This window comes from Lactuca virosa, chromosome 4 (assembly GCF_052849685.1).
Source record: "Lactuca virosa cultivar CGN04683 chromosome 4, Lactuca_virosa_CGN04683_v6, whole genome shotgun sequence".
Classification (NCBI taxonomy): Eukaryota; Viridiplantae; Streptophyta; class Magnoliopsida; order Asterales; family Asteraceae; genus Lactuca; species Lactuca virosa.
In genome coordinates, this window is record NC_136429.1 from 45,529,298 (window position 1) to 45,548,706 (window position 19,409).

The 19,409-nt window shown below is 35.4% G+C and overlaps 1 protein-coding gene across 1 annotated transcript; it reads left to right on the plus strand.

Annotated features, from left to right (window-relative positions):
* Positions 1 to 8,627: 8,627 nt before the first annotated feature.
* Positions 8,628 to 9,086, plus strand: LOC145104385 (secreted RxLR effector protein 161-like). Its single transcript, XM_079041643.1, has one exon. The coding sequence runs from the start codon at positions 8,628 to 8,630 to the stop codon at positions 9,084 to 9,086; it is 459 nt and encodes a 152-aa protein (XP_078897769.1).
* The last annotated feature ends 10,323 nt before the right edge of the window (positions 9,087 to 19,409 follow it).

Here is a 19,409-nt window from a genome sequence, read left to right on the forward strand (position 1 = left end):
AGCAAAGCTTCCAAACATACTAGGAAAGCCCTAAAATCCACCCAATAGAGATCTAGAATGAAATGAGCCAAGGTAACAGCCCAGTACCTTCAAAAGGGTGTCAACTGGAGTAGATCTCTGCTTCCCACGAGTTTCCTTGCTTCAATTTACTTGTTTCCTAAGTGCTTCTTCACCAAGATTCCTCTTCTAAGCTTTAACACACAAAAGAAACACACACACACGATTTAGGGTTTAAGGGTGCCAAGAAACTGTAAACGAGAGGTTGGGGGAGGCTAATGATCCTTTAAATAGGGTGCAATACCCTGGAATTTAGGGTTTCATCTGCCAGCTCCTACTCGTCGAGTCCCCTCGTGGACTCGGCGAGTAGGTCACTAAATCACGCGGACTAACCCGCAGCTACTCGACGAGTAGGGCAACCAACTCGTCGAGTAGACCTTGGAAACAAGAAAATTCTTATAAAATCAATACCTGAGAATCGGGGCATTACAAATCTAACTAGAAACGGTCAGCGGTTCGAGATCATCAGGGTCGGGATGCGAAATGGCCTCCAAAAACGAGAGAGAAAGAAGAGATTTTGGTGTAATAAGCTTTGGGGTCGAAATGGCTATTTATAGACTGATTTTGGCCCATTCACGTCGTGAACATGATAGGTTCACGTCGTGAGTTATGGCAAGAGTCATCTCGTAGCCTTAACGCGTGTTTTCTAGCTCCGATTCATGTCCTGCAGCGTCCTTACGTGGTGAGAAATCCTTGCTCACATTGTCAGCTTTTGGGTTATTGTTCCGTAGACTTATAGCTTTGAAATGTGGTGTTTTGACTCCTCACGTCGTGAGTTTTAATGCTCACGTCGTGAGTTCAGTCAGATTAGGGTTTCTGACAGTTGTATCTTCGGAAGGTCGTATCTTTTGCATACGAACTCCGTTTTTGACATTCTTTATATCCACGCGTAGGTATTTACGAGCACTACAACTCTCTTTTAGACTCTAAATGCTAATTCTAAGTCTATTTTAAATTTCTCTTATTATAGAGATTTATAGTGTTCGGTTTATCATAACTTCTTCACGCGAAGTCAGATTTAGACGTTCTCTATATTTTTGGAATCATATGGACGTATACTTTGAGTTGTATCATAAAATTTCATACTTTATTAGAATTTATCATGAATTACATAGTAAGTTTGTCACTTTACTAGTTTAACAAAATCACATTATATGATTGGCATAATCACATGTGATTGTTATTGACCTATTTTTACTGGTGTTACAACAGATCTGTTTCTCTTAGGCCCCGCCTGTCTCTGGGCCCCGCCCGCTATACGCATGCAACAATATCATATAATCATACTAGCACATAAAGAAAACATACTCTAAATGTATGTCCTATCCTAAGGCCTCGCCTAACCAGGGTCGCGCCCCTGTCCTGCTACTGATGAGTCATGGAACCCCGTCCATACTCAGCTAGTGATGAGATACGGGACCTCGCCCACACTCACCTCCCTACCAGGCACATACAAGTATCATACAGACAACAAGTATAATCTATCATGCAAACATTCCTCGGGCTTGCCCTGGCATCGGACCTTAGTCCGGAATAACATACTGATAAACCTTCCTCGGGCCCCGCCTGGCATCAGACCGAAGTCCGGAAGCATATGAACATTCCTCGGGCTTACCCCAGCATCGGACCGAAGTCCGAAAACATACAAATAGACACATGCAAGAATCACAAAGACACCAAGCATACAAACATACCTCGGGCTTGCCCCAGCATCGGATCGTAATCCGGAACATATAACATAACTGAGACCAAGGGCTAACCCCCGGGGTCTTCCTATCATGCACAAACTAAATGGGTCGGCATTGTGGCCGTAGAACCATACAAACAAGAGGACACTCACCTCGCACTGCTGAAGTCCCGCGGATAATCCTCTGGCTGCTAACTAGCAATTCCCCGAACTGTTGATCCTTCGGCTCCCCGAGCTATCAGCACAGAAATAACACTTAGTCAAAACCCAATAGTCCTTACTTAGGGTGAAATGATCATTTCACCCCTGGCCCAACAAGATTCACAACTAAGGCCCAAAACTATCATCTCCATAAATATCCATCAATGACTCAATTTTGCAAACTACGCCCAAACCCTTACATGGGCCTTTCCCCAAAGGCCAATCACTTTTCTGAACCAATGAGTTTCTGATGGCCCAAAAGTCCAAGCCCATTGAGCATAATCAAGGCCTAACTACATTGGGCACACTAAGGCCCAATTCATAAACCAAGGCCCATTAGGGCAAGCCCAGCAAGGCAAGCCCAACCAGAAGTCCATTACTTTAAAATCCTTAGTCCATTATGAGCCCAAACCAAAAGACAAGTCTAAAACCAAGCTAGCCCACAATCAAAGAGTCCAAAACTTGCACAGGTCGTGAGTCCAGATCTGACCAAAAATGAGCATTAAGCTCTTAATCCATTAAGCCTTAACATGGGACAGTTTATAGGGTCTTCCTTGGCCCCAAGGACCATAAGAATCGAAGATTTCCAGTCATATATGTTCAATACATGACTTAAACACCAACTTGGGTCAAAATGGAGTAAAAAGGTCCAAGACTCAAACTTGGAGTCCAAAACCATGACCAAAATCCAGATCTGAGACTTATAAGGCTTAAGATACCACCATGATCCATAAAGTTTCCAACTTTATGGGTTCCATGCATGCTAACCAACATAACAATCCATAAAATTCATGGAAACTTAGATCTAGCAAGCAAGGAAAGGAAAGGCATGAACTTGAAGACTTACAAAGGTCCAAAAGCTCCACAGCTAGCTGATGATGAACCCAAGAAGCTAACCAATGCACCACCAATGATCTTCTTCTTCTTAATGAGCTTCAAAGCCTCTAAAATCTCTTGAATAACACCAAAATGACCAAGAACTTCAATGGGGGTTGAGATTAGGGTTTCCAGAGATCTTGGGAGTGAAAGAGGCTGAGGAGAAGCAACCCTAATCATCTTATACCTTTAAATACCCGAGAATTAGGGTTTTAAATACCCGAGAATCACATCGTGAGACCTTAATGTTCACGTTGTGAGCCTTAAATGAACTTGGTCAACAAGTCAACGATCACTCACCCGAACTACTCCAACTTCAAACGACCATAACTTCTTCGTTTCAACTCTGTTTTTGACGTTCTTTATATCCACGGAAAGGTGGCGAGAAGCTCTACACATCTATTAACTTATCCTCGCCTCAAAACCTTCCGAACAAAAATCCAAAATTCATAAAGAGCTCGAACTGCCACTTTACCGATATACCCCTTTGGCTCCACGGCACAACCCAATTCCTGGATCACCTCAATTACATTATCCGTACCTAAATAGGTCTAGATCTCTCTTTGCAAAGGCCCTAAGCCTTAAGATGACCCATCTTCAGGCCACAGTCCCAAATTAGGAAAGCGATTCGGAACAGGGCGTTACAATTCACGTTCATAAGCAGGAAATTTGCAATTATGAGCTCAAACGGCATGTTGTTTGCAAAAAAACACATGTATCTGAAATTTTGCAACAACCCTTCAGTATATTATAGTCATGCTTATTTGTTTTATGTGCATCACAAAATAATAGCAAACAACACACTAATAAATAAATTATTGTCGTTATAGAGACACCTAACGCCACTTAATTAACGAAAATTTGTGTCTAAAAAGTATTTACAGCTACAAATTTGATAAAATCCTTGATTAAATCCATACAAAATAGCCACACATTTTTATGCTACAGTCATACTTTTAAATGTTGAATTTCAATGTGGCGATAAGATGCCTAGGATGTCACGACATACGATCACACTTTAACGAAAAAAAGTGTGACTATAGGATATGGTCATATTTTTTAGGCTTTAAAAAGTGTGGTTGTAAGTCAAAATTCTTATAGTGACTGCCACCAACCTCCGCCACCGGACGTTACCAGAAAAAAGAATGTGAAAACAATTGTGAAAAATGTCAACTGGATCGACTAGTAGAACCCATTGTTCTAATAGCAGAACCAATTGTTCAAGGAGCGGTCCTCCTTTTACATTAGGCGATTGTGTCATGATTCCAGTTGGCACTTCTTTTAGAAGCATATCACAAAGTACACTTTGTGTTTTGAAGATGTGTTTTCTTGTAATTGAGCAACTAATTCGACTTCTTTGTTTATTTGAATACCGAAAACTTGAGTCAAAAGTTCACACACGTACCTCAAATGGAATGGGATGAATCGAGCAGTTGAATGATGACAAACAACGAAACCCCATAATCTTTTTTTATTTTATTTTTTGTTGTTGATTTATCCCACTTTTGGATTAGTTCTATTCGTCTTCTTCATCATCATAATCACCAACATTGATGGTGACATACATCACAAGAGATGCAATTGACCCCATGTTTTTGTATTGTGAATGAAATCCATGAAGAGCTCTCAAAGTAGACCCTAAAAGACTCAGAGGCCGAGGTAAAATCTTGGTCTGAACTACCTTCATAGATTGAGTAAAAATGGATTCCAACAAAAATCACAGAGAGTAAAATTGGAGTAAAACTACAACCAAAACCAAATCCAAATAAAAAACCGCAACCGTAGCTACAGACTCTTTTTCCTGAAGCAAGCGGCGTTGGACTTCATGGAGCCATTGAATGGTAAATATGAAAACCAGATGAAGATTAATGTGGTTCAAGCTAATGGGGTCAAGAATGGAGTGATGAACATGAAGAAACTCAGGGGTCTTGGAGCAGGATCTCCACGTAATTTGATCCCAAGAACTAACGCCGATCCAACTCCATCACCTCCTTTTTATGTGTTTGACAAAGGTGGGTTTCGTGGGTGGAGAAGCAGCATGGAATAAAATCGAAAAATGTTCTAAAATGGTCTGTGTAGTATGGAAAAGACAAGACTTAACAAAAAAAATTAAGGGTTAAGGATCATCCACAATGAATATGTTAAAAAATTTATCCAAATTATAACAAAAAAACCTAAAAGAAATTTTTATCTAGGGTTAAATAATATAGAATTGAATATACAAATATAAAATAGGCAAATAGCCTTAGATTAGGGACCATTTTGGCTATTTAGTCCGAGTATATTTAAGATGGCCCCATGCAATCTTCTGCAAAAGATATTCATATCTTGACCAAACCAGATATCCACTGTTGCATGATCAAGAAATGGTATTTACCAAAAAGCCTTTATTGTGGTTCCACAAAATTCAATAATAATAATAATAATAATAATAATAAATTTACAAGATTCTCATATGATAAAACAAAAAATTAAAATTTAACAATACTATAACTCAAAACTAAAGAATTTTCACCAATAAATTTCGCAACCTCTTTATAGATAGTTATGGTTGTCAATATCTAAATGAGTATTGAATTTGATCCGATAAAAAACATATGAGAGATTCTATGACCAAATAAAAGAATTTAATTATGATAGAAATAGTTGAGGTTGAGTGAGTTAAATCCAAACTCTTATCAAACTTAATAAAAAAAACATATAAAACAACATGTAGTATTACTGTTTGTGAGTATTTATTATTCCATAAGGACAAATTTATTTCACATGTAAATTATTGGTCGAAAAGTAAGAGCAATAAATAAAAAGATATTGTACTAAAGCAAAATCCATATCTTGAAAATAGACTCAACAAAGTTATTACGTAGCAGTAAATGAGTTAAACAATTATTTTTCTTGATTATAAACAATAATAAAGATGAAGAGTGTAGAGTTCAAAATTTTATTGCAAGTCGGTGTCGATTTGATTTCTTATAGATATTCTGTGATGATTTTATGCAATTCAACAATCACGAAACTTTGAAAAAATTGTGAATGTTTGACTTTCAAATGAAATGAAATGTTTAGTATGAACACTATTACAGTTCACATTCATATATTGATTAAACAAATTTCACACCAGGATATCACTTTCACAAAATATGATAGCTAAACTTTATTTGGTCAATTGTTTTTTTTTTTCCGAGACAAAATTACACAAATAGTAGTTGTGGTAGGCAAAAAATATCATTGTAATTTTGAGGAATTGTTAATATGATTGGTATGCATGTTAATAGGACCTTTTTATTGTAATTTTGAGGAATTAGTAATATGATTGGTATGCATGTCTCTCCACCCTCTCCCTCAAATTTCTGGATTATCCACGCCCTCTATTAATTTTGGGTTATCTTTTTATTGGGTTAAAATATGTTTTTTTTTTGCGATAAAAGATTTTTTTGGGGTAAAATATAGTTATATATAGCATATATTTATATGTAAAAAAACTTATAACATTTCAAAACCGTTATACTAACAGATAACAACTTAAAAATATGATTTTTTTGTTGAATTTTGAAAGTACCAAATCATTGCTATTATTTATTATATTTATATAATTAATATACATTAATATATATATATATATATATATATATATATATATATATATATATATATTAATACATATTGATTATATAAATATAATTAACGGGACCCTCATTGGGGATTCGGGACAAGATTGTCCACCCACGTCCCCGTCCCAAAAATAAAACAGAGGTTAAACTTGTTCCCACAGCTCCCTTGTCCCGACATTTTTAACCAATATCTTCCAAACAAGATTTGGATCCCATGAGTTAAGTGTCCATAAGATTTTTTGACATCCCTAATGATCACATAAAAATCCTTTTCGGTTACAAACATAGTTGGTTATATTTTAGATTTAAAATCATTTTGTAATTTTCTGTTAAATATAAGGACCATTTGTGTAATTTTGTTAGTTTTCTCATTAAAATACAAACCAAATAAATTATTTTTATGATTTTATAATTTTCAATTACATGCTTACAAAAAAAACCTATTGTTAAAATACAAACCAAATAAATTATTTTTTATAATTTTATAATTTTCAGTTACACGCTTACAGAAAAAACCTATCGAAAATTCTTTTATCAAAAACCGGATTTTATTAAGAAAATAACAAAAAGTTATACATCAAGTTAAATGTGGATTTAATCCAATCCAACCCGACCAAAGACAAAGCCAATAGCAGATATCGAATAAAAAACCATATCCATCATTATCTTCCTTTCCCGTCAAATTCATATATTATCAATAATTATATAAAATACCACAAATTATTTTAATCCAGTTGAACTAACAAAATAGTCAAAAGAGAAGTGATAACTCTATGAAAAAATATTGTCTATCTCAACTGTTTTTTTTTTAACATGCAACAATAATCAGATGAAAATACTAAAAATGCAAATATTTGATTAATACATATTATATGTAAATAATAGTTTAAAAATATAAAATACACAAATAAAGTTCTATATATTTACCAACATGGATGATACAAAGTGATCATCAAAATCCTTCTTGTCTCCAAGTCATCGTCTCAAAGATATGTGAAAATGATGTTTGATACTCCCAAACTTTTGCTATTGTCAAAAATAAAATCGGGACATTATATTCATTTAGATTTTATTTACCCTTTTAATATATTCCATGACTATTGTCTTTTGGAAATTTTAAAATAAATGTTAATATACGTACTCACATAAATTATCAAATCATGGGATACATAAATATTACTCCTCTCACAATGAGGATTCACGAAACAATTTCAGGGTACATATGAAATTTCCCTTCAAAATCACTAGATTACTGAATATAAGATTATAAACCATGGTCATCATTACATGAATCTAATCAAATATTATTTATATATATTATTGTTTTTTGGAAATATAGAAATATCAACATGCTAGAAAAAAAATAGAAAATTACAAAGAAGCAACAACATTAATCGGCCCGCGAAGCCAATCAATCTAGTTATTTTGTTATCTTTCTGCTCCCAACAAAAAATAAAAAAAAAATCGAGCGACAATCTTATCGAACAAATTCGCCTTCTTTGGTCTAACTCTAAAAAAAGGAATTTCAGTAATTCGAGAATACTTGGTGACAAGAATCACATGCAATCATTTATTTGAATAACCGATATGGTCTCATGATCTATCCAATGCAACAAATATTGAAAAGTAATAGGAAGAAGAATATCAATATCATATCACCGATCGATTTCATCTCAAATACCACAGAACAAGAAAGAAACAAGCGACCAACCATCTCCAAATGCAAATCACAAATAAAAGAAAGTAAGGAATCTCTTGTTAGGATCGTTACTCGCCCAACCATACTCAACATAGAAGAACAATGAAGTTCCATTTCTAAAACCAATTGGTGATAGAAGGGATTACCTATTGCCTTATATGCTAGCATATAGTTTCTCTTTTAACCGATGTGGGATTGGGTTTGTATCCCAACAATCCTCCCCTCAAACCCAAGTTCCGCCCTTGGCTTCCCCTTCAACGACTGTTCATCAGATCCAATCCTTTTTCATACCGCCGATACTCTCAGGACACTCTCACCTGACCTGGGGCCATCAGGAAGACTTTCGATACAAAGCTTCAGGATCAACTTCATTGAACTGGGAAATAAAATTTTGAAGGTCGAAGATGCACCCGAAATCGACCTGGTAGGATGTCTTAGATATCTCTTGCAAACAAGACCCGATATGGCATATGCGGTTGGAGTTGTTAGCTGATACATGCAAAGTCCAAGAGAATCACATGGTGGTGCAATCAAACACATCCTGAGGTACTTACGAGGAACAACGGGATACGGAATCAAGTACGAGAGGATGGGAAAAAACCGACTCATTGGTTATAGTGATAGTAGTCATAATGTTGACCCGGATGACGAAAAAAGCACAACTGGTCACATTTTCTACTACAGGTCGTCTCCAATAACATGGTGTTCACAAAAGCAAGATACCGTTGCTTTATCATCTTGCGAGGCAGAGTTCATGACGGCCACGACGACTGCATGTCAAGAAATATGGCTTCAAGATTTGCTCGGAGAAATCATGAACAATGTGCAAGAGAAAGTGGTTCTAAGAGTTGATAATAAGTCGATTATTGAAGTAACAAATAATCTCGTTTTTCATGGAAGGAGTAAACACAGCCACACGAGGTTTCACTTCATTCGTAATTGTGTTGAAAACTAACAAGTAGAGGTGGAGTACATTCTTGGTGAGGAACAAAAGGCGGACATTCTTACTAAACCACTAGCTCGAACCAAGTTCAAGGAAATGCGGAGCTTGATCGAGATCGAAGAGGTCTCTAGAAGGACTTAGAGATTTGGGGGTGATTGTTGGAATCCTAAGTCAAGTAGGACTTGGAGACCAAGTAAACTTGGGACTTTGACAAGTTGTTTATGTAGAGTCCTAATACAATTCTATTTACAAGTTGGTAAATTAGAATATATATATATATATATATATATATATATATATATATATATATATATATATATATATATATTCTTCTTGTTTAACCGCGTAAGGCAAGAGAGAGATTATATTCACAAATTGAGTTTGAGTTATTTTCTCATTTAATCAAAGAGATAGTTTGATTAATTGTTTGTGTTATACTTTGTGGACTTAAATAGGCTTCAGGATCAACTTCATTGGACCGAGAATTACTGGGGACTGTTCCACCTGGACCGACCACATCATCCGGGTTATGTCCGTAGCTCTGATACTAATTTAAGTCCAGAAAGTATAACACAAACAATTAATCAAACTATCTCTTTGATTAAATGAGAAAATAACTCAAACTCAATGTGTGAACACAATCTCTCTCTTATCATACACGGCTAAACAAGATGAATATATATATATATATATATATATATATATATACACACACACACAGAGAGAGAGAGAGAGAGAGAGATTCTAATTTACCAACTTGTAAATAGAATTGTATTAGGACTCTATAACCAACTTGTCAAAGTCCCAAGTTTACTTGGTCTACAAGTCCTACTTGACGTAGGATTCCAACAGAATCCACATCAATTCCACGTTTATCCTGATTAACTATTGTGGGTACATTATTAAACTGCATTCTCCAAGGAGGAACATTCAACTTAATTGGAACTAAATTATACCAACAATTTGGATTATCACTATCTATTAACATAACTTAATCAATCAGTTCCTAAGTGAACTTTAATACTCACGCTTTCGATTCCAAAAACCATCGATCCTTTTAATCATAAAGAACAATAGTTTGAACACCTACACATAGGACGGTGTGAATGGGAGTTGTGCAAAAAAACATCATGTAAAACTCCATATAGGGCCAATTCTCACATCCAATCCACCCCAATCACATATGTAACCAAATTAAATATTTAGAGCTAAACTAATATGTTAAAATAGCACTTAGATCATTCTCTAATGACTATAATTTTGAATTTAATCATGGATATTAATCACTATAATTCCATTAACACTCAAGTGAACTCCAAACACTTTATCAACTAGTCAAACAGTTTTAAGTAATAAGAACCAAAAAGTTAATTCTTCATAGATTAAGATCAAAATGATGGGTTTTGATACAAAACATAAGTGTTTTTCATAAAACCCGGACAACATAAGCTTAAAAATAACAACTTTATTTTCAAGTTAAAAAAAAACAAATCATCTAGGATACATTTATAGAATTTAGAATGATATTAAAAACAACCATAGAGTATTTTACAATGAAAACATTTGAAGCTTTTGAACCCACTTGGTTTTGTGGTATTGATGAAGATAGAAATATCAGAGAGTGTGATGTTCTCTACAAGTATCTATCATCAAGAATAAGACACTAATAAATGCTAGTTTCCTGTTGTAATACTTTGTTCTTCAAGACTTTTGTCACAACTAGCATTTTAGGGCTAGAAATCCCTATCCATATACAACTAGCATCCTTTGTGTAACTATGTAACACTATGTGTAGTATAAGTTAGTTTCAATACAATACAAATTTATACATCCAAAATTTGTTTTAAGTCGAAACCTTCTTCGTGTAAACCCAAAATATAACTCAATGAGCAATGATCACTCAACTTTGAGCCTTAACCCAAACTCTCTCTGTCCAAACTTCTTATTGGGCCAAAAGTCTCTTATTGGGCCCTCTTGGGCCAAAAGCCCTAGTTAACCATGTTATGGGCCGAGAACCTTTATTTGGGCCATAGTTGGGCCGAAAACTCTTCATCAACATAGTATTGGGCCGTAAACCTCCTAATGGGCCTTATTAGGCCATGAGGAATTATTTAAGACTTAATGGGCCCTATTTGGGCCGAGAATCCTTTCACTTACCCCTTTTGGGCCGCAAACTCGTATGTGGGCCCTCGTGGGCCGAAAAATCTCTATTGGGCTAATGTGTTCTCGGATGCAATTCAAATCCAAGCCCAACATTCTTTTCTTTCCTTCTATCTCCTATTCTCGGTTATATAATAATAATAATAATAATAATAATAATAATAATAAAAGAGAAAATGGGGTGAACTTTTGAGTGCCACCTCATAATTAGATAACATATATAAATGTTATAAACTAACATGTAACCAGGAGGGAAAAGTTTGTCCATCAAATATCTAGGCTAGTCGTTTCTTCCCCCTTATCCCCCCTCATCGGCCGAGACCACCCTCATCTCTCTCATTTCTTACTTTACTCTCCATTTCAAACTCCATTCACTCCATATTTTCTCTCAACTCTCAAAACTTATTCACTCCATTTCACTAAAATTGTGAGTTTTGGTGTGCTTTCAAGTGGATTTTTCTACAAAGTTCCACACTTGGTAAGTTCTTGACAAACTCTTTAGTCTCATTTCATGTTACACTAAGAATTATTCCTTATACAACTTCATTTCGTGTTCATGCTTCTTAGAACCCTATCAACACCGAAAACCTCTCCAAGAAGCTAGCTAAGGCCGAAAACTTCCTTCTCTCTTCTCTTCAACACCGATCAAACCTCAAGGTGAGCTTCATACCCCTTGTTTTTGTGATTTATTAACTTTTGGGGGAGAATACAAGCTAGTTTTGTGAAAAATCTTAGTATGTATACTTGCATGTGTATGTTTTGTGTGTAATATGTGTTAATGTGTTGTGATATTATGCTAAAAACTCTAATATTTCAAGATTTACCCAAACCTTGAAGTTGTTGGAATAACTTACATTATGTAACTTCTTATGTTTGGTTAATGATGCTAAGTAAGTTTGAATATTCACAACAAAACTAAAGAAATCATAAAAAGGGGCCATATTTGTCATTTTTCATAAAAATGGGCTTTTAATGACATTCACGGTATTATTGGGCCTAAAGTGTCATTTTTGATACAAATGGGCTTTTAAATGTCATTCACGGTTTTATGGGCCAAAAGTGTCATTTTTGATAAAAATGGGCTTTATTTGACATTCACGGTTTTATTAGGCCAAAAGTGTCATTTTTGACAAAAATGGGACTTTTATTGAAAATTTCGGTGTTTTTGGACTAAAAGGGTCATTTTTGGTAAAAATGGGCTTTTTATGACATTTTCATCTACAATGGGCCGAAAATGAACTATTTAACAAATTTGGGCTAAAAATGAATTTTTATATAAAATGGGCCGAAATTGGATTATTTAGTAAAATGGGCCACCTATAACAATTTTGACCAAAAATTGGGCCTTATATTGCCCTTCTATCCTAATTTGGCATTATATGACATCTTTTATGTTAATTGGGCATTAGTGTCAATTTTATGTAAATTGGACCTCTCATGAACATATCGTTAACAATTGACTATTTTGATAACAACGATGAAACAACGAACTATTCCGACACTCCTAATAAAAATGATTACATTTTTACTATTTATGAGTTATATTCAAAAATATACACTTGTAACATTATTTTAACGCTAAAATAATGAAACACGCTATTCGCGTAAAAATTTCGTTAAGGCTCTTGTGAGACGCACATTCACCGTACCTACCTTAGTGTACACTGTAAACCTGTAGTTATAACCAGAGTCTCCTGGATGGAGAACGGGAATTTTTGTATAGATCTATACGGGGTTGACACCCCACACCTGAGCTGCTCGCTACAGCTAGACAGGCCAGTCTAGGGTGACAAATGTCTTCTCAGAAACCGACGCCTGAAGAACATCAAGACAGGCACTCCGTCATATTAGTATGGTTATAACGACTCACGTAGAGAATAACAAAACTATTATAAGTTTTACGCTGAATATACATACCACTCAGTTTTGCAAAGTATAAATACTGTGTTGATTATTTGTACTATCCACCTCACTCCGGTCTTTAGGTTTAAGACCACAATTTTCTCATGACACAGAAAATACAGGATTTTCTGGGAATCACTCTCTATACATTTTTCAAATAAGATAAAACAAGGATACACATTCTATAATACAAGATTTGAAACAAAACTCACAAACTATTTTTACAGAAAATATCGGATTTTCTGGAGTTTTCAAACCAACGTAAAGTTTTTATATAAACATGCTTATGAACTCACCAACATTTTATATGTTGACGTTTTTCAAAATAACTTGTATTCTCAGGAACTCATTAAGCAGGTTGGCAGCTTTGGACTTTTGGGAAATTGTTGTATTTTGTTTTCACCATACACTTGTTAATTTTTGGGATGTAATTTATGAATGGATACAATGATGCAAACCATGTAAGTTGTTATATTTTATGTATGGTGATGATGATTGTCTATGTTTCATTTATATACACTTGTTATGATATTACAAGATGAAGTCATTCGCCCCCGGACGTTTCCGTCGTTCCGGTTCGGGTGTGTGACATATTGGTATCAGAGAAATGTTTATAGTGAACTAGCATATATAATCATACAAGATATGCAACTATAAATACATTGGGACTAAAATACTCTGAACAAAAAATAAAATACATACCTATGTGTGCATATTAGCATATTGTCAAGATAAGAAACTATAAAAGTCTTTAGAGGAATTGAATGTCGCGGTTAAACCCGAGCAGTTATGTAATCGTATTGGGGATAAATATAGCTTGATCAACTATATTTATTTAAAATACGACCAATATGTGCTTGGGAGTGATCGTGCTGGGCAACGAATCTAAAACTTACCAACCTTGTATGCAAAAGTTTGAAGGAATCAAACATAAAACAATTAAAATACTATAGGAGTATTTTAGGATATTATGTAACCTTCGCACGTACACTTTCTACACGCTCCTCGCACCTCCATTCTCGCGCAAGCACCATGGCTGCGTATCAGCACGGATACCACTACTACCAGGCCTTAGTGGCCAACGAATGGATTGATGAAGAACCAGAAGAGATTCAAGGGGGAAACCCAGAAGTAGGACCAAAAGAATATCTAGAAATTGACTATGAGGGTGGAAAATATGATAAGGAGTCAGATGAGGAAGAAGGCATCGGAGAAATCGTGAACGAACCCTACCCTTCGGAAGCAATACCAGACCAGCACGTAGCATAGGAGGACCCTACTGACCGACTACGCTCCTTAGAAGAGGAAGTAGCCACTCTCAAGCAACAACTCTTTGCAGCCGAAGCTAGGGCGGTTCGAGCAGAGCAAAAGGAAGCTGAGATCACTTGTGAAATGAGTGAAATAGCCGAGCTCCTTGTGCGCCATTTCGGCGTATGAGTGTCACCGCACTACTAGTTAGTATTATTATGCTATTTGATGTTATCTTCTTTGTTTTACTTTGTGTGGGTAGGGCTAACCCATCGATTAAGTGATTACACTACTCGATGGGGTTGTTATGCTGTTTGACTATTATCCCATGTGTTGTAGGCTTTATAAAGGCCAAATTTTCACGTAACATGTACCAAACCTTTATCAGTAATGAAACAAGTGTGTGTTTTAATTGTGATGTTGTTATCTGCTATGAGTTCTATTTTCATTATTTCTTGATACTGTTTGATTTCACTTATAAGCACAACCGAATCGCCGCAACCGCTAGATAATAAAGGAATTCGGAACCAAAAACTATTAAGTAGGGGTGTTGATCGGGTAAAATTTTCGGGTTTCGGGTAATTCGGGTCGAGTAATTCGGGTTTTTCATATAAAAAAATTACCCGTTACCCTACCCAAATTAAATTCAGGTAATTCGGGTTTGGGTAATTCGGGTAATGGATCGGGTAAGGGTAATTCGGGTATTACCCAATTTTTTTTTTTTTTAAATTTTCATTTTTTTAATGGCACCTAAAAATAAATGTAATGAAATAAGTATGTCGTGCTAAATTTTGAACATTGAGATTTTTTACTCAATAATATTTGAGATATCAAGTATTCGTTTAACAATTTAATAAAATCTAATAAGATGTTAAAAAAACAAATACTTAAAGAAATAATAACAACCAAAGTCTACCATTTAAATTACTTGATATCAATGTATATGTATGTATTTTGCATTTACCAAAAAACTCACGTCTTAAATCTAGAAAACATAGAAAACCATTACATAGTATGAAAATAATAACATGTTAAGTTCCAAAAGACATTCATAAATATACTCGTCTTCTTGCACCTACTCGTCTTCTTGCACCTACTCGTTCTTCTTGCACCTTCACTACTTCATCTTGCTCAATTCTATATAAAAAAAAGTCAAATAATGTTAGTTTAAAAGGAAAAGATATTAAATTTACAATAACTAAAATAATGAACGATAAACAATTACCTTTGTCAATTTGTTGATTTTCTTCCCAATCTTTTTCATAATCGATTGTGTCACTTATGCTACCCCGAATCCAATCTTGTGTACAAATTAAACTTTCAACAATCTTAAGAGTCAAAGAACTCCTAAACGGATCCAACACCCTCCCACTAGTGCTAAAAACGGATTCCGAAGCCACGGTTGAGACGGGAATGGCAAACACATCTCTTGCCATCAATCATAGAATCGAGAATCTTGGACTATTCTGTCACACCCCCAAACCGGAACGACGGAAACGTTCGGGGGCGGAGGACTTCAGGTAAGTATCACAACACATGCAACATAGTAATCAAAGTACAAACAACCATTGCATTAATAAGTATAAGTTTTACATAAGTGTTTAAACATTACATATTCAAACACTAAAGTAGGTACAGAAGACAAGAGTCGCGGTACAGTACTAGGTAGTCTTCTCAAAAGCTTCTGGAGTGTACCTGTCTACTGGATTCCTGAGAATACAAGTTATTTGGAAAGAGTATATCAGCATTTAAGCTGGTGAGTTCATAAGTATTTTAGTTCTGTTAAGTATACCCTAAGTTCTTTGGATAAGTTCACTAGTATCTCCAGGAAATCCTATATTTCCTGAGGTGATTAACTGATAACCTCAATAGTTTCCCTCTGTAATTACTTAGTTTATACTGATTATATATAACCCAATATCGAATGGACAGTTAAATGGGTGTATCTGTCCTAAGTCCACAACCAAACAAGGAACATGAAGTAAGGCGGAAGTCACACATTTCACTGTCCATCGGATATTACTTATGTATAACTATGATGTAGCAACTAAGGAATTATAGAATTAACCACCAAAGGTCCTTTATGTTATACTAGTTTACCGAAAGTAAATGACTAGGTTCCCATTTGTAAAATTGGTTTAATCCCATAAACCGTTCTCTTTGTATTACTGTTTTGTATTTGTATTCCTTTATGAAAACTTGTAACTGAGAGTGTGCCTGGCTCCACCAGCTGTTATTGAAAACTGTATTGAACCATTGTATTTTGTATTTTGTAAACCGGTACTTTGAAGGTGTACTTTCGTTTAGTTGTTTATATACTAACGTATTGTTAATATCTTTTTAATGAGTTATTATAACCATACTATGACTGATGGCCTGAAACAAACGTTTTGTGGGCGTTTAAACTGGTGATAACAATTACCACTCATCGGCATGTATGCCTGACTGTAGCTAGCAGCCTGAGTGCGGGGTTGTCAATCCCGATATAGATCTACACACACTTGTTTCGATCCCCGGCTGGAGATTCTGGTTATAATGTCAGGGCTTTCCTATGTTGTCTAAAATGAATTAAACAACCTGAATTGAATGTCTCATAAAAAGCATATAAACGTTACATGTATATTAGTTATGAAAACCCAATCATTCTGAAATAAATGATTGACAGTATGTTCTTGATTTAGTATTTCGAACATGTATGTTCTTGAATCAAAACCCAATCATTCTGAAATAAATGATTGACAGTATATTCTTGTATTAGTATTCCGAACATGTATTTGATAAGTGTAAACCCTTGATTTGTTCTGAATCAAAACCCTTGTTTCTTGTAAGACAGTGTATTCTAGTATACTTGAATCATGAATTATTGTTCTATGTATAAATTATACCTATTATAATTTATATGTACTTTCTGAATCTGTATTTAACTATGTTTGCATGTAATCCCTTGCTCAGCATGTTACAAAGGTAGTTAAACTGATGAAATAACTAGTATATTTACATACATATACAATTTTATATATAAGTAAAATTTAAACGACACTCGGACAAATAACCGATACTATAAGCCCACATCCAAACAAGGAAAAGGACCCAGAATGAGTTATCAGTCCTAAGTCTTTTAAATCTCATTTATATACATATATATATATATATATATATATATATATATATATATATATATATATATATATATATACAAATATGAATTTTGGGGAAAAATATAAGTTTATAAAAGAGTTTAATGTTTTGAGTATTTTTAATGATTTAATGTTGTTTTATCATGATTTGAAATCATGATTTTATAACACAAAGTTATTGTGTTATGCTTGTATTCCCCCCTTAAAACAGTAGAAATTATGAAAATACAGGGGTATGAACTCACTTGTTAGATGGTGATTTGGGCAGCGTTTCGTTTCACGAAAAGGAGTTTGCTTGACGAGAAACCGGCTCAAATCGGGCAGAGTTTCAACTGGAGAGAGGATAAATTCTCGAGAATTCTGGGGCTTCGGCGCTTGCTTCGGGTTTTAGACCCGATACCGGGGCCTTGGGGGTCGTGAGAAAGTCTAGGGGGTGAAATGGTGCAAAACGGAGAATTTAGGGGTGAAAAATCCTTCTTAGCCGAGAAGTCTCGCACCCTTTATATAGGGGTGCGAGGGTGCGGTCCGAAGGCGAGTCAGCAGCCACCTGGCGAGGCGAAGAGGTGAGTCAGCAGGACATGCGGCAGCTCCTGCGAAGGCGGTGCGGATTCGGACCCGGTGCGAGGCACGTGCTTCGGACAGGTGGGGGCTTCTAAGTGGACCGAACTTTAGTCCAATGGGGCAGGAGGATGACGACTTCGGACCAATCAGCGGTTGCCATGCGAGGCTGCGGTCCAATCAGAAGATGCCATGTGGAGGCCGCATGCGAAGGGTGACGTGTCCGAGGATGACTCATGCGAAATTTCCCGGTTTTCAACATTTTCTTGATTTTTGTGCCAAAAACGTGCGAAAATCATAACTTTCGCATACGAGCTCCGTTTTTGGCGTTCTTTATATGCACGCGTAGGTAAAATCATAATCTACGACTTTCGTTTAGTCATCATCGGCTGATTTTGATTTTATTTTTAATATTATTATTTTTAACAGACCGGGATAGGAAATTCGTTAAAAATTCATAACTTCTTCATCCGACGTCCGTTTTCGTCTGTCTTTTTACCGTTGTGCTACTTTTGACGAGACCTTCGATTCTCGTTTAAGTTGCGTCGGCTAAATATCGATCGATTTATATTTCGAATTTTTAGTTGTCTACTGCTAAACCGAAACTTCGAAAAATCATAACTTCGTCATACGAAGTCAGATTTTTATGTTCTTTTTATGAACGTTCTCGGTTTAACATATTCTACAAGTTTCATTTAGATTGTTAAGGCTAAAAAGCCTTTTATCGAAAATTCACTTTTTACACTGAAGAGTGTTTTGCCGGTTTTATCGCGGATTTTCGATTGGTCATAACTTCTTCGTTATAACTCAGATTTCAGTGTTCTTTATGTTTTTGGAAACCTTGTTACAAACTCTACAACTTGGTTCATCCCAATTACGATTATTGATCAATTTATTTTTGACCAAAATTTGACTGGTGTCACATTATCCCCCCGTTAGAGGAAATTTCGTCCCGAAATTAAGTCTAAAGTGATACTCATGGACCAGGTCTAATCTCTTCTTCCCAAGTGAATTCAGGTCCTTGGTTTGTAATCCAGCAAACCTTCACTAACGGGATAAGACTTTGCTTGGTTCTTTTGATTTCCCTATCCATGGTTTTCATTGGTTCTTCTACAGAGTGTAGACTTTTATTTAACTTGATTTCATCGAGTGAAATAACAAGTGTTTTATCGGATAGACACCTCTTTAGATTAAATATGTGAAAGATGGGATGAATGTTATTAAGTTTTTGTGGTGGTTTAAGTTTAAAAGTACAAGACCGATTCTGGTAAGAATCTCAAATGGTCTTATGTACCTTGAAATTTGTATTCCACGCTTTCTCAAGCGTATC

Coding starts and splice junctions, on each gene's coding strand:
- LOC145104385 (XM_079041643.1), top strand. CDS start 8,628: ATGCAAAGTCCAAGAGAATCACATGGTGGTGCAATCAAACACATCCTG.